The following is a 16835-nucleotide window of genomic DNA, read 5'->3' as shown; positions in this document are numbered from 1 at the left end:
CACCACTAGATAGATCTTCCAAACAAAATCCAACTTAAGAAACAATAGAACTCAATAACACAATCAATAACCTAGACTTAATAGACATATGTAGAATATTCCATCCATCAATGAGTGGATTCACTTCCTTCTCAGCAGCACATGGAACTTTCTCGAAAATAGACCATATGTTATGCCACAAAGCAGCCCTGAGGAAATGCAAAAAAAAAAAAAAAAAAAAAAAATGGAGATACTGCCTTGTTTTCTATCAGATCATAATGGACTGAGAGTAGAAATTAATGACAAAGTGAAAAAAGGAAATTACTCCAACAATTGGAGACTAAATAATATGCTATTGAATGAAACATGGTAACAAAAACATCAGGGAGGAGATTAAAAAATTCTTAGAGGTCAGTGAGAATGATGATACAGCATATCAAAATCTCTGGGACACTATGAAAGCGGTACTAAGTGGAAAATTCATTGCATGGAGCACATTCCAGAAAAGAATGAAAAGTCAACAATTAAATGACCTAACATTACAGCTCAAAGCCCTAGAAAAAGAAGAACAGAATAACAGCAGAAGTAGTAGAACACAGGAAGTAATTAAAATTAGAGCTGAAATCAATGAAATTGAAACAAAAGAAACTATTCAAAAAATTGACATAACAAAAAGTTGGTTCTTTGAGAAAATGAACAAAATAGATAAACTCTTAGCCACACTAACAAAGAGAAGGAGAGAGAAGACTCAAATTACTAAAATACATGATGCAACATATCACAACAGACACCACTGAGATACAGAACATAATGAGAAGCTACTTTGAAAATCTGTATTCCAACAAAATAGAAACTACAAAAGACATTGACAAATTTCTAGAGACATATGCTCCTCCCAAACTGAACCAGAAGAAAATACACGATTTAAACAGATCAATATCAAGCAATGAAATAGAAGAAGCCATTAAAAATCTACCATCCAAGAAAAGCCCAGGACCAGATGGATTCTCAGCCGAGTTCTACAAGACCTTCAAAGAAGAACTCATTCCAATACTTCTCAAAGTATTCCAGGAAATAGAAAAGGAGGGTACCCTACCGAACTCATTCTATGAAGCTAATATCACCCTCATACCCAAACCAGGAAAAGACACATCAAGGAAAGAAAATTTTAGACCAATATCCTTGATGAATATAGATACTCAGATCCTTAACAAAATATCGGCAAACTGTATCCAAAAACATATTAAGAAAATTGTGGACCACGATCAAGTGGGGTTCATTCCTGGAATGCAAGGATGGTTTAACATCCTTAAATCAATAAATGTAAACCATCATGTCAATAGACTTAAGGATAAGAATCATATGGTTATTTCAATTGACGCAGAAAAAGCATTTTGAAAACAACAGAAAAAATAGGGATAGTAGGAACATACCTGAACATTGTAAAGGCTATTTATGCTAATCCCATGGCCAACATCATTCTTAATGGAGAAAAACTGAAACCATTCTGTTTAAAAACTGGGACAAGACAGCGATGTCCTCTTTCACCACTTCTATTCAACATTGTCCTCGAAACTCTAGCCGGAGCAATTAGGCAGACTAAAGAAACGAAAGGGATACGAACAGGAAAAGAGGAACTTAAGCTGTCACTATTTGCGGATGACATGATTCTATATTTAGAGGATCCAAAAACCTTCTCCAGAAAACTTCTAGACCTCATCAATGAATTCAGCAAAATAGCAGGCTATAAAGTCAACAAGCATAAATCTACAGCATTTTTATACACAAGTGATGAAACTGCTGAAAGGGGAATGAGGAAAACACCTCCATTTGCAATAGCCTCAAAAAAAATAAAATACTTGGTCATCAATCTAACCAAAGAAGTAAAAGATTTCTACAATGAAAATTACAGAACACTGAAGAAAGAAATTAAGGAAGACCTTAGAAGATGGAAAGATCTCCCATGTTCTTGGATAGGCAGAATTAATATTGTCAAAATGGCCATACTACCAAAAGTGCTATACAGATTCAATGCAATTCCAATTAAAATCCCAATGATGTACCTCACAGAAATAGAGCAAGCAATCATGAAATTCATCTAGAGGAATAAGAAACCCAGAATAGCTAAAGCAATCCTTAGCAGGAAGAATGAATCAGGGGTATCACAATACCAGAACTTCAACTATACTACAAAGCAATGGTAACAAAAATGGCATGGTATTGGCACCAAAATAGACAGGTAGATCAATGGTACAGAATAGAGGATATGGACACAAACCCAAATACATACAATTTTCTAATACTAGGCAAAGGTACCAAAAATATGCAATGGAGAAAAGATAACCCCTTCAACAAAGGGTGCTGGGAAAACTGGAAATCCATATGCAACAGAATGAAACTAAACCCCTATCTCCCACCCTGCACAAAACTCAACTCACAATGGATCAAGGACCTTGAAATCAGACCAGAAATCCTGCATCTTATAGAAGAAAAAGTAGGTCCAAATCTTCACCTTGTTTGCTTAGGATCAGACTTCCTTAACAGGACTCCCATAGCACAAGAAATAAAAGCAAGAATCAATAACTGGAATAGATTCAAACTGAATAGCTTTCTCTCAGCAAAGGAAACTATCAGCAATGCGAAGAGAGAGCCTATAGAGTGGGAGAATATCTTTGCCTCTCATACTTCAGATAGAGCACTAATTTCCAGAATATATAAAGAACTTAAAAAGGTCTACACCAAGAATACAAATAACCCAATCAACAAATGGTCTAAGGAAATGAACAGACACTTCACAGAAGATGTAGAAGCAATCAACAGATATATGAAAAAATGTTCACCATCTTTAGTAATGAGAGAAATGCAAATCAAAACTACACTAAGATTCCATCTCACCCAAATTAGAATGGGATTACCAAGAACTCAAGCAACAATAGGTGTTGGAGAGGATGTGGGGAAAAAGGTACACTCATACATTGCTGGTGGGACTGCAAATTAGTGCAGCCACTCTGGAAAGCAGTGTGGACATTCCTTAGAAAACTTGGAATGGACCTACCATTTGACCCAGCTATCCCACTACTCGGCCTATACCCAAAGGACTTAAAATCAGCACACTACAGAGATACAGCCACATCAATGTTCATAGAGGCTCAATTCACAATAGCCAGACTATGGAACCAACCTAGATGCCCTTCATTTGATGAATGGATAAAGAAACTGTGGTATATATGTACAACAGAATATTACTCAGCTATAACGAATAATGAAATTATGGCATTTGCTGGCAAATGGATGACATTGGAGAATATCATGTTAAGTGAGATAAACCAATCTCAAAAATCCAAAAGAGGAATGTTCTCACTGATAAGTGTATGATTACCCTTAATGTGGGGTGGGAGTGGGACAAGAATGGAGGAAGGAGGGACTGTGTAGAGGGAAAAGAGAGGTGGGAGGGATGGGGGGAACTAAAAAGAATGGAATGAATCAAACATCATTACTCTATGTAAATTTATGAATATGCAAATGGTATGCTGTTACTCCATGTATAAACTGAAACAACATGTATCCCTTTTGTTTACAATAAAAATAAATTTAGAAAAAAGTATTTCATATGAATTTTCAGACTGATTTAAAATTTTGGCTCTGGTTTGAAAAAAAAAGTATATATGCTTTATCATTCTAAATGGAGAAAAATTGAAAGCATTCTTTCAAAACACTGGATCAAGACAGGGATGCCCTCTTTCACCACTTGTACTCAAAATCATCTTTGAAACTCTATCCATAGAAATTAAAGAGATATGAATAGGAAGAGAAAAACTCAAACTATTACCATTTGCCAATGGTATATTTCTGTATCTGTAGGATCCAAAAATACCTCAGAAAACTTGCAGAAATTACAAATGAATTCAGACAACTAGCAGGATATAAAATCAATGAATTAAAATCTTACTCATTTCTATTCCTAAGTGATGAACCTTCTGAAAGAAAAATTAGAAAAACTACCCCATTCACAATAGACTCAAAAAAATAAAATACATGGGGATTGATCTAACAGAAGAGATGAAAGACCTCTACAATGAGAACTATAGAACACTAAAGAAAGAGATTAAAGCACTCCTTTGAAGGTGGTAAGATCTACCATCTTCTTGGATAGGCAGAATTTATATTGTCAAAATGGACATACTACCAAAAGTGCTATACAGTGTCAATGTGATTTCAATTAAAATGCCAAGAGTAATAAAACTTAAATGGATTGGGCACCAAGATAGGCAGGTAGACCAATGGTATAGAATAGAGAAAACAGAGCCAAATCCACATAAATACAGTTATCCCATACTACACAAAAGCACCAAAAACATACATTGTAGAAAATGTATACTCTTCAACAAATGATGATAGGATAACTGTAAATCAATACAGCAACATAAAACTAAACTACTCTCATCCTGTACAAAACTCAAAGTGGATGAAGGACCTAGGAATTATACCAGAGACCCTGCACCAAACAGAAGGAAATATATGCTCAGATCTTCATCATGTTAACTTAAAACCAGTATTTCTTTACAATGCTCCCACATTGCAACAAAGAAAAACAAGAATCAATAAGTGTGATGGATTGAAACTAAAAATCTCTTGTCAGCCAAGGAAACAAAAGTGTGAAGAGATAGCCTACACAGTGGGAGAAAATGTTCACCACACACACTTCAGCTAGCGCACTAATATCCAGACTTTATAAAGAACTCAAAAATCTTAACACCAAAATAATACATAACCCAATCAATAAATAGGTAAGGTACTGAGCAGAAACTTAAAAAGACAAGTGATCAATGAACATGAAAAAGTGTTCAACTTCTCCAGTAATTAGAGAAATGCAAATCAAAACTACCCTACGATTTTATCTGTCTCCAATTAGAATGGCTATTATCAAGAATACAAGCAACAATAAGTGTTGGTGAGGAGGTGGAGAAAAAGGTACACTCATACATTTCTGGTGGGATTGCAAATTGGTGCAACCACTCTGGAAAGCAGTGTAAAAATTCCTCAGAAAACTTGGAATGAAAGCACAACTTTACCCTTATGTCCCAGTTCTTGGCCTATACCAAAAGGACTTAAAATCAGTGCACTACAGTGATGCAGCCTATCAGTGTTTACAGCAGCTCAGCATACATTTTCTTCTGTTTGGTGCAGGGTATTTGGATTGTGTAGGGGAAAATGAGGGGAGAGGAGGGGCAGTGGAAATGAAAGATGTTCGAATGAGACAAAGATCATTACCCTATGTACATGTATTTTTCATAAATGGTATGACTCTTCATCATATACAGAAAAATGAATAGTTGTACTCCATTTGTGTACAATGAATCAAAATTTATTCTTCTGTCATGTATAACTAAATAAAGCATACCTTAAAAATATACTCTAAAGTGGCAAAAAAACAACAATTTCAAAGCAGGGTGTGGTGGTACATGCCTTTAGTCCCAGTGGCTTAGGAGGCTGAGGCAGTAGGATTCTAAGTCCAGGCGAGTCTCAGCAATTTAGAGAGCCCCTAAGCAACTTTGCCAAAACCTGTCCCTACATATAATATAAAAACTGTAGAAATAGTTAAGCACCCCTGGGTTAAATTCCTGATACACACAGAAAGTATCCATCTCAATTACACCCTGTAACCAATAAAATAAAAATAATGTTCCAGATTTCTGACAAAATTTATGGTAATTCAGCAGGACAATTCATGTAACAGAGGAATGCATTAAAAACAAGTAATTATGTCTGATACCATAAACATTCGTTGATATTAGGAGTAACTAGTATTTGGCTTTTGGGGTAGCCCCACCTTTTCTTTCTATTTTCCTAGCAATGTAACCCATCTCCCTGTGGTTTATCCATTCCTGAATTTGGGTGGTAACTGACAGTATCAGCCAGAGACAGGAATCAGGGCCTGTGAATCAGTTCTAGCCAGCTCAGCTCCTCTATGTCTTCACCACAGGTGGACACAACCAGGGCTACTCAAAGATAACTGCGAAGATGTTCCATTTTTCAGGTAGCAAATTGGAAATGAGAGAGTCCTGGGTGGATGGCATCCATGGATCTTACAGCACCGACTCTTGGCTAAGCTACAATATATAGAAGCTGCAGAAAATACTTCTATGAAGAGTCATGGCCCATAAAACATCCTTGGTGGATTTGTGATCAATAATGAAAACAAATCTGCAAATTCAAGCTTGAATGAGAGAAGTGCAGGGATGGACTAAAATGGGAGATTAACTGAGGACCCACAGTTATTGAGGGAAAGTACAATCATCTGAATGCACAGAAATCTGGCTCACTCATGAAGGAGGCCTCTTTAACATATTTCATGCCCAGTTATGGGTATCTTATTTGTCATGAATTATTTCTTTACTTCCTAATTTCCTTTCCCCTTTTTGTCTTTTCTCCCACCCTGTTCACTCCCTACCTTTCATTGTAGAACTAGATTTTCCAGTTCATTGTCCATATTTGTTCTCTCAACCAAGGTATTTAGAACTAAAATCTTACTGTGAGCTACATAAATTTTTCATGGGTGCCATTACTCTTCTCTTTTCAGTAGATCCATCTCACAAATATATCGTGTAAATGTATTCACAATCAAAAAACCTTAAAAGTGTTCTTAGTACACTTTATGATAGGTCCTACCCATTTGGATATATGCGAGGCCATCAATTCATTTGTTTTGATGGGTATCCAATTAAAACCCCAGGGTCATTACCTTGGAAACTGAGAGGTATAATCAAAAAGTTTTTTTACCAGATGGTACTTGTTTATGATAGTCTGAAACTGGAAAAAATTTCTCTTTTCAATTGGGGAATTATTTGCTGACTACAGCAAGAGAGATATTGTCAAGCATTAGATACAATAACAAGATTACCAGTCTACTGAGATACTTTATCATTATAAAGAGATAATTGGAATAGCACCAGGGTAAGATGGTCAAGAGAATTCTACCCCTGTCAAAAAATAAAAACTAGTTTTAATCTGATTACCAAGGGGTATAGAAATGTATTTGAGATATTAGTAAGTAACATTCCAGGTGCATGAAATTGCTGCTACAAATCACATCACACATGATTATTCACAATTAACTCCCATCTACAAGTCAATGTCAAGCAGTCCCCAAGCTGCACTATGTTCACTGACAGGGCCATAAAGATCACAATTGCAGCTTTCCCACTGCTGTGGAGGATACAACAAGCCTAAATGGTGTCTAACAGTTTATTACCATCACAAGCAGCAAAGAGAAGCATGATGTCAGCTCTGCAGACACCTAGTCCCATAGGATGACATCAGCCAGTGGCCACAGGTGGTGGTTTATTCTGCTACCGAGAAGATCGAGAAGATGATTCTGCACTACAGCCAAGATTAAACTTTCATAACTTTCATGAAATCTGAAAAGATGTTTATCACAAACATTTTTCTTTTTTCTTTTTTTTTTTTTTTTTTTTGCAGTGCTAGGGATTGCACACAGGGCCTTGTGCTTGCAAGGCAAGCACTCTACTGACTGAGCTATCTCCCCAGCCCTCCAATTTTTTCTTCTTGCAAAAAATTCTTCAGAATTTAGTTTTTAAATTGTTAATGCAAACTGTAAATGGTAATAGATCATATCATTTGTATATGGAAGTAACTGTGTTTCCCTTTTCAAATGATTCTGTTGCATATACATTCTACTGAAAACTACCAAATATGCTCCTACAGTTTGGAGGTATTACTGAGTTTATTTCTTGTAATTTCTTATTATACATCAGAACCTTTCAGCTGCCCCATGGGAGTGGTCTGGAGTTTGGGTGTTCTTTTTCCCTCTTTGTTGTCCTTAGATAAAGGTATAAAGAAGTTGTTGATAGTTTGGATCTTCATCAGCCCCAAACATTTATATGGTCAATTCTTGGTTTCCAAAATGGAGCTATTGTGATGTGGGGAAGCTTGTAAGTGGTGAGACCTAGGACCAGAGGATTTGGCTCAGTGGTAGAGTGCTTGCCTAGCATGTTCAAAGACCTGGATTCTATCCTGACTACCATAGAAAGAAGAACAGAAGGGGAGAGATGAAACTCAGTACATCATTGGGAGCATACTCTAGTGGGATCATTAGAGTCCCACACTTTAATCTCTGTTATTCTCTGAAATTTTGTTCCATCATACACTCCCACCACCCCAAAACAACATGATCAACCATTGATAAACCAAAACCACCAAAGTTGTGAGCCAAAAGGAACCTTTACATATCTGTAAGTTGTTTATCTCAGTTATTTGTTATATAGACATAAAACTGACTAACAGGACTTATTTAGTTTTGAGTCACTTGTTAATTGTGGCTCTGGTTAGGCAGCATGATGGCACACACTGATACATCTAGTTTCTCAGGAGGCTAATGTGAGAGAATCACTTGAATCCCAGAAAATGTACCAAAACCCTATCTAAAACACACAAACTCACACACACACACAGAGATACACATATGCACACACACATGACTGATTTAAAATCTTGGTTCATATTTAATAAAAGTCATTAATTTGTGTTAAGCTAAAATAATCTCTGATCCCTGTCTGCTTCCTTTATTGGTGACATCAATTGCTGAGGATAATGTAAAATTTCACCTCAAGTCCTTGAGGTCAATGAATACAAAGAAAACTAAGAGGAAACATCAGAGTTCTGGCTATCACAGAAATAGACTGAAGGAAAACTTCTAGCCACACTGGACATCCTGGAGGAACACAGGAAGGCACTAATTCTCCCCTTTGTGGTGTCCTTGTCTTCCTTGCAGAGCCCTGGAGTCTTGGGTGGATTCCCCTCTGGTATGAAGATTTACTCTTTTCTTTGAGCTCCCTGATATCTTTTGATTTTGAGGTACCATGGGTTACTTTATGCTATGAGGAGAAGCTTCATCTCTGAACTTGTTGACTTTGTCAAGTCACTAGGAAGAGTTGCAATTTTTAAAGTAACTAATGGGGTGGTGAGATATAAGTACATTGGATTAGACAAAGAAAATGAAGGGAAAGGAGGGGAATGGAAAACAAAAATACAATAGAATGTATGGGAAATAACTTCCTATGTTCATATTTGAATACATGACCAGAGAATCTTCACAACATGTACAACCACAAGAATGGAAAATTATAGTCCATGTATGTATGATATGTCAAAATATATTCTACTGTAATGTATATCTGAAAGGAACAAATGAAAATTAAAATGGAAAGCAAAAGTAGTTGCAATAAACTGTCATTACTACAGAGGGAAAATTCTGACTTCCTATTCTGTTTCATGGCATGGTTTGTTAAGAAAAATCTCAAGATGGCTGTTCAGATTAAATAGTCAACACATGGCAATTGTTGTCAAAAATTGTTGGCTAGATTGCTCAGGGGAATCTGGTATGCATGACCATGTCTTGGTGACCTGGGCATTAGGGAATTATTGGAGCTCTAATCATTGAGGACAGAGATCTCATGGGAGGTAGGTAGGTACCAGAATCTGCTGGTTAACAATGAGGTGTCAACCAACTGTGAATAGACATATTCACAATGATCTACACCATAGAAATAATGGGTAGTCCATCATCATGGCATTACTCATTTTGGCCTCAGTTCTGGAGGAAGAGGTACAGGATTAAGTCCAGCAATAAAAGGAAAGTGGCTAATAAACATGTAAGCACATAATCATGTTGCTAAGGGAAACAGCTCTTCTAAAATGCCACATCACTCTGAATCTAGGAAAAAATTTGAAATAATAGGCCATGAAAACATTAAATGTTGCTGAAGATTCAGGAAAAATGGGAAGCCTGAACATCTGAAGAAGGGGAACCTTGGTGTGGTGAACTTAAACTGTAAGTCCCTGTGATGGTGGCTACTCAACAGTATGATTTTTGTCAATAGTTATAGAATTACAAACCAAGTAGTCTATTTAATAATGATATATTGACATCAATAATTATAATAAGTCTTTCAGAAATGCAAGGTGTAAATTACAGAGAAACCTCAGGTGAATAGGCAGATGGGAACTCTGCATTATATCCTCATTTTTCTGTCCATGTGACTTTGATCCAAAAAAATGTTTAACCAAAATATGAATATTCTCAGGAATTTTCACAGCCTCAGAACTACCCTCTGCAGAATGAGCCCTCACCCAGAGAACACAGATGCATTAGTACTGATAATTAATGATGCAGAATCTATCGCCCTAATTTTTACATAGTTTCTCTTTGAGGTTTTGGTGGCCCTTTTCTATTAGTAGGTCAAACAAATTAATCTTTTCTATTTTCACATGTTTTAATGAGAAGCATGAAGTTCTTAGGAAGGAAACAAGTTCCTTATGTTCACATGAATATTTCATCCATCCTTCCATCACACAAGAGGGAATACTCATCTCCCAGTATTATAATTAGTAATTCTTTAAATAGTGAAGAAAATGTGCCCCAACATGATTTTACTACACTGGGGCTTAAGGAGAAATTGACCTGAAGTCATCCTAAAATATAGTCCAGCTAATGGGCAGGCATGCTTGCACATGCATTTGATACCACAAGTTCAGGAAGCTGAGACAGGAGGATTCTGAGTTTAAGATCACACTTAGTAACTTGGTGAGGCTCTAAAAAACTTAGAGAGACCCTGTTGGCAAATAAAAAATAAAAAGTGCTGGGGTTGTAGCTCAGTGCTTAAGCTCCTCTCAGTTCAATCCCTGATAGCAAACAAGATAAAAGATGTAGCTTCTCTTGTGACAGATTGGTTCATATAGATTGGCTCGTAAGCAGCTTCACATCAAAAATGACACTGCGGGAGTTGGATGGTTGCAAGCTTGTGACAAGCAGATTGTAAACTTGTTTACCAAAGGAACAGTTATACATTTTATAGATTTCTTTTCCAATCACAATGCACCACGGGGGGCCAGACCACCAGGTTTCTACAGGGGTTCTCTTGGTAACACTGAGTCAATTTGGAGGAGTTGTGTACTTTCTTACATGCTGAAGCAAGATGCTCCTCCCTGCAGATTTACACACTTCAGACGTTCACCACTGCTGGTCAAGAACTAGGATTTCTCCCAACAAAATGGGATGAAGGATGATGGGTGAGAAGTGAAGAAGTATTTCTTATAGCTTAGCTACTCAATGGGAATATTGCTTCTTCCTGAGATGAATGAAAATGGAATTGCACTAATATTCAATATTGGGTAAAGAGTGTGAGAAAAATAGTTTGAGTAAATTAAGTGAGAAAAAGGGACAAAATTAGAGAAAGCTGCTTTGCAGAAAGGGTGGAATTGCCACACAGGATAGAAAATGCTGAATAATTCCAGAAACAGGCTTAATGAAGAAATTCCTGAGGCTCAATGGTCACACACCCTAACCAATACAGAGGATGTTTGACTCCTGAAGTCCACAGAAGATACAATGAGCCCAGCAATCATCTGTGGGAAGCTGGCCCGGGTGCCAGACAACATCTTTGTATTGCCATGCACCAGTGCAAAAGCAATTTTGAAGTCAGATTTGGAAGTCTGCAAGTGGGTCAGCATAACTTTATCTGAGACTAGCAAAGACATTAGTGAGCCCAGCAAACCAGGGGACAATAAGACCCACCTTTTTCCCACTGTTCAATCTGGCAGCTCAAAGGTGTAACATATGGAAAATGACAAATACCAAGTATTGTAGCCTGGAAATGGGAGTGAGGATGAGGGCTAGACATTGATGGCATTGATTCATTTTCAATGTATTCTTTCCCTCTGACAGGACAATCCTTAGAAAGGAAGTGAACAACATCTTGTGGCAAGACAAGTCCTGGGAAGGAGACATCCATCAAGCCTAAAGTGACAGTCTCTGAGAAGAATCCAAAGATTGTTCCTTCCCTGAATTAATTCATTCCCAGTGACAGTACAATGGGACCCTGAAGGGAAAGAGATAAGCACTGAATGCTGACCCCAGACCCTCCATTATTCCCCAAGTAAAAATATTGCCCAGGAAAACAAACATCAAATTCTCAAAAACCTGTTTCCTGAGTGTCCAAACTGACATGCTGTGTCCATAATTCACCTCTCAGTGTAACCTATGTAAGCACAGAGTCCTGCTTTGACCAGTGGTTCATTTTCCACCAAGAATGTGGGTCCATCAGAGGATGGACCTATTCCTCATTTAATGTCCTTCATCATTGATGAATAAATGCTGTGTGATTCAAGAAGTTTGAAGCTGGCTCAGTCATTTTGTGCTAAAATTTTGATTCCCAGATCAGGGAACAGAAAAAGGTAATATTTAGTCATTCCCTGAGTCTCAAAAACACATTCACTCTCTCCCCAGTCAAAGTTAAATGACTGACGAGTCCTGGAAAGTGACCATCAAAAGTCCAGCTCTTCTGTGATTTTCTGAAAGCTGTGGGTCACCACAGTCACCACTCAGACAAGCTATGATTGAATCTCCAAACTCCTTGTAGAACCAAGGAACTCCTTGTGCCAACCCTCCTTGTAGAATGCAGTCCCATTATGTCCAGTGCAGTCCACCCTAGCTGAGCAACTGCCAGCTTTTGTGTGAGAGAAATTTGGTGTGTGGGAGGCCAACAAAAGGCAAGTTAAGGCAGCTTGCCAGGGCTGTTCTCTGGTGCTGTATGAAGGTCTTATGTCTCACATATGGTTCTAACAACCCGCAGGGTTACCAAAGATCAACCAGCTGCTACATTTTTGCAGCTCTATGCCACATGAAAACTACGAGGATTTATGGCAAATTCTTTATTGGCATTAAAGTTGTCCCATTTCTATTTTCTCCCCTCCCCAATCTACCCTTCCCTACACACCCAGAATACCTCATGAATCAAAGACACCTGTCATTCTGCTGCTGCCTGCAAGAATGGCCTCCACATTCTCCCCAGAAAGGTAAGACTCCCTCTATCTGCACAGATAAGTATCTATCCTTTAGCTAGCCAGGGTAGATTCCTTGTCACTGAGGTTTCCTTGCCATTGAGACTGGGTGAAGACTTTCCTCTAATCCCCAGTGGAAAAAGTCCAGACTAGTGACTGGCACACCTATGGCATATGAATCCAGACAATGCTCTGCCATCAAATCATCAATACCATTGAGCCTCTCCAAACATGGGACTTACCCAATCATTTTCGAGGGACACCCAGTTCAAGTTTCTCTTTAGCAGTTTTAAGAACTCTACTCACATGGGCTGGGGAGATAGATCAGTTGGTAGAGTGCTTGCCTCACAAACACAAGGCCCTGGGTCCATTCCCCACCACCACAAAAAAAAAAAAAAAAGAAAAAAAAAAAAAACCTCACAAACTGACCTCAAAATTCAACCCCTCATCAGGCTCAGGACTCAACTTTGGCCATAGTTCAAGTTAGATAGCCAGTACACATGTCACAAGAACAGAATTGTTGATACCAATATTCTCCAGGCTTTGGGAAAATATTTAATACACAATGGCAAATGGTTTGAGGTTCTCTACATTCTACCTTTGTTTTTCCTTTACTCCATTACCACATATACCACCCTACACCTTCACACTTTTAATGATACTCTCTGAACAATTTATCAATGGGTCTGCACTTGATACCATAATAATCATAAACAGAGAAGGGTACCAAGTCTTCCCAGAAGCAATTTCTTGATACTGCTTTCAAGACCTTAACAATAAGGGAGATGAGGAAAACAGGAGAAAGAAATTCATGTTAAACTAAACGCCAATTCCGAGCCCCAGCCATCCATGGACCTAAAAAAGTCACTGCTGTTCTTGTCCCCACAGTCCCTCTAACAAAACCCCCTGAACCCTGTTCCTGATATGGGTAGACTGCGCTTCGGGGAAAATCTTATTATACCTCAAAACCCCTATGAAGCCACATCCCCAATGCTGGCAATGGGGATGCTGGAAAGCAGACTTTCCTGGGGAAAATCAACCCTTCCCTCAGTGCAGCCTAATTTCCAAGTCCCATAATACATCTGGGGAGGTCCATGTTATAGGGATGGTGAAGAGCCAAACACCAGGTTAATATTGCCATTCTGAAGAGATTTTAAGGGTAGAATTATCAGCAAATGTTCTCCCTTACTTAAAATAATTATCAAAAGTGTAATTATTATCTTACATTCTGAGTGTGTTACATTCTCAGCCTCAAGTTATGTAAAAAGGAGTCATATTACAATCCCCTACCCTCAGCTTACACAGCACCCTCATCCTCAAAATAATGGGAGATGTTTCATAATTGTCTGCACCCAAATCTGGCCAGCCTGATTACCAACCAAGGAAAAAAGGGCTGAAATGTTTTAGGCATCAGTTTCCCTAGCCAGACCATGCTGAAGCTTGCATTGGAATGTAGACAGCAGCAGCCTGCCGGCTCAGCAAGAGACTGATCTGAGACTGAAGGAACAAAAATGTCAGTTTAACTTCTCTCTGGCTTCTCTCGTCCACTCTTTCTCTCCCTCTTTCTCCTTCTCTCATTCTCTCATGTTGCTTTACTAATATAAGTAATGGCCATGTCATTTTTTCTGTAAGATTTGTGTTAATTTGTATATACTCACACCACACACACACACACACACACACACACACACACACACACACATTGATTTCAGTTTGGCACAACTAGGTTAATGTATTTTTTGTACAGAACTACTTTACCCATCTATAAAAGTGTTTTTTTTTGTTTTTGTTTTTTTTTTTTTTTACACTCTGTTCAGAGGCCAATTTGCAAAAGTTAGTTCTCAATCTGATAGATTTTAAAATACTATAAGGCCTTTGTAGAGGTTCAGGGCAGTCAAAGAACAGAAGAGGGAGCAAAGTTCTCAGGACAATAAAGATCTTCTGTTGGAACGGCTTAGAAACACTCTGCAACTTCTCTGTCCTTGAGGGCTGGAGACACTATCTTATTAGAAAAACATACGGTACTAGTGGACTCTGAATAGCAAGCAAGTTATATGATCTGCACATACAGAAAGTTAACTGCCCTAATGTAACCTAATGTAACTGAATATAACCCTGGAATATTGTTCATTTTATTAAAGTGTCTTAACTGACATTTGTACTTCCTATTGCTTTCCATGCAACCCTGGATGAATGCCTTTCCTTATTGTGTCAAGTCTTTCATGATCCTTCTATATTCTCCATTCCACTTTCCAATGGGATTATTGTCTATACTAATGGAGGAAAACATTGTGGTGTGATGTCTATATTCACTGATAAAAAATTGACTTGTGGCTGACGTTGGCAGCCGAACCCGGAGTAGTTCGAGGCGGCGGGCTGCACCGTCCGGTTGCTGCGTCTGCTTCCTCTTTCTCTCTGCGCTCCCGGCGGCGGCCAGAGCGGCGGTGCGAGGACCCCCCCTGCGGCCCGCTCCGTGCCCCCGCGCGCCCCGCCGGCCCGGCCAGCCCGCCCGACACCGTCTGCCGGCGCCCAGGCCAAGCGGCCGCCACCGGCGCCTGTCCCGAGCGCCTCCTCGCCGCGGCGGCGCGGGCTCCGGAGGCCGAGCCTCTCAGCGGCCCGGGGGGCGAGCGAGCGCGGCCAAGGGCCGGCCGGCTGGGGGCGGCGCCGCGAAGATGGTGGCCAAGCAGCGGATCTGGATGGCCAACGAGAAGCACAGCAAGAACATCACGCAGCGCGGCAACGTCGCCAAGACCTGGAGAAACGCGCCCGAGGAGAAGGCGTCGGTCGGGCCCTGGCTGCTGGCGCTCTTCGTCTTCGTCGTCTGCCGCTCGGCAATTTTCCAGATCATTCAGAGTATCAGGATGGGCATGTGAAGTCACTGACCTTAAGATGTTTCCATTCTCCTGTGAATTTTATCTTGAACTCATTCCTGATGTTTGATGTCCTGGTTAAAAACAATTCAGTAAAGCATCCTGCCTCAGAATGACTTTCATATCATCCGTCATGTGTCATTCCAAGGTTTTTTCACAAGTCATTCCAGGTTTTCTAGTTCATACCACAGTGCCTTACAAAAAGCACCACATGAATAAAGCAATAAAATTTGATTGTTAAGCTACCCGGTAGTGGACCCTACTTAGTAAAGTAAGTTGTTTTAATGTGGTTGTTAAAACAGTATGCAATATGAATAATTAGATTAAATCTGTGTAGACAGGGTCTAGATTTTGTTAACTCTAACATGTAAGTGTAGTTACATAATTTAAAATTTGGAATCTTAATGTTTTTATATAGCTAGGCACTTTATTACTCTTGAATTGAAAGCACACTCCATTATAGGGTCATGTAACTGTCCTGTAATAAGGTGCTTATAAATGGAACACGGCCTAGTTTTACCAAAATCATTAGCACCTAAAAATTTTGAAAAGCTTCTGAATGCATAATATAAGCAGAGAAGCTTATATATAAGCCACATCTATTTTAATGATATTATTTCTATTACACTACCTTGGATTTTGCATGAGTGAACATAACCTAAGATCCCATTTTTAGGAGGAAAAAAAAATTTGGTTGAGCATTTTGTAACTCAGTCACTGAGTTTTCACTAAAAGCTACCATGGTGGAGTGAAGTCAGGGAAGGTTTATGTCACATTGGTTTCACCAGGATTATTTTAATATAGCAAATGGGTTTACTATGCTAGACAAATTTTAGGGGAAAATACTACTAGAAATGTGTGCATCATCGGGACAGACACCGAGTCCATTGTGCCAGAAGACATCTTAGCATATTCATAGCACTTCTTAATACCAAAAAAAGGCACATCAAATAAAAAGTCACACTTAAAGGTTTGAAAATGTGTTTTCTAGGTTTATAATTAAAATGCCCTTAGGATGGGTCCTAGGTATATCAGTCTAGCGTGGTATTTGAAATTAAATGGACTTTCTGGTAAGGATCAGTCTTTTGTCTTCCCTCATATGATTTTATAGGTTAGGATTGATCAGAT

General features: G+C 38.8%; 1 protein-coding gene and 1 long non-coding RNA gene across 4 annotated transcripts in view; both read left to right on the top strand.

Annotated features, from left to right (window-relative positions):
- LOC306650419 overlaps positions 1–16835 on the top strand; it is a 134828-nt gene that overhangs the window by 41426 nt on the left and 76567 nt on the right. The window lies entirely within an intron of this gene.
- LOC306650328 (stress-associated endoplasmic reticulum protein 1-like) lies at positions 15445–16275 on the top strand. The gene has a single exon (XM_079122221.1). It carries the CDS (start codon positions 15510–15512, stop codon positions 15708–15710), a length of 201 nt encoding a protein of 66 aa, XP_078978347.1. The 5' UTR covers positions 15445–15509; the 3' UTR covers positions 15711–16275.

This window comes from Sciurus vulgaris, assembly GCF_902686455.1.
Source record: "Sciurus vulgaris genome assembly, chromosome: 19".
NCBI classification, from domain to species: Eukaryota; Metazoa; Chordata; class Mammalia; order Rodentia; family Sciuridae; genus Sciurus; species Sciurus vulgaris.
This window is presented reverse-complemented; position numbering and strand designations above follow the sequence as displayed.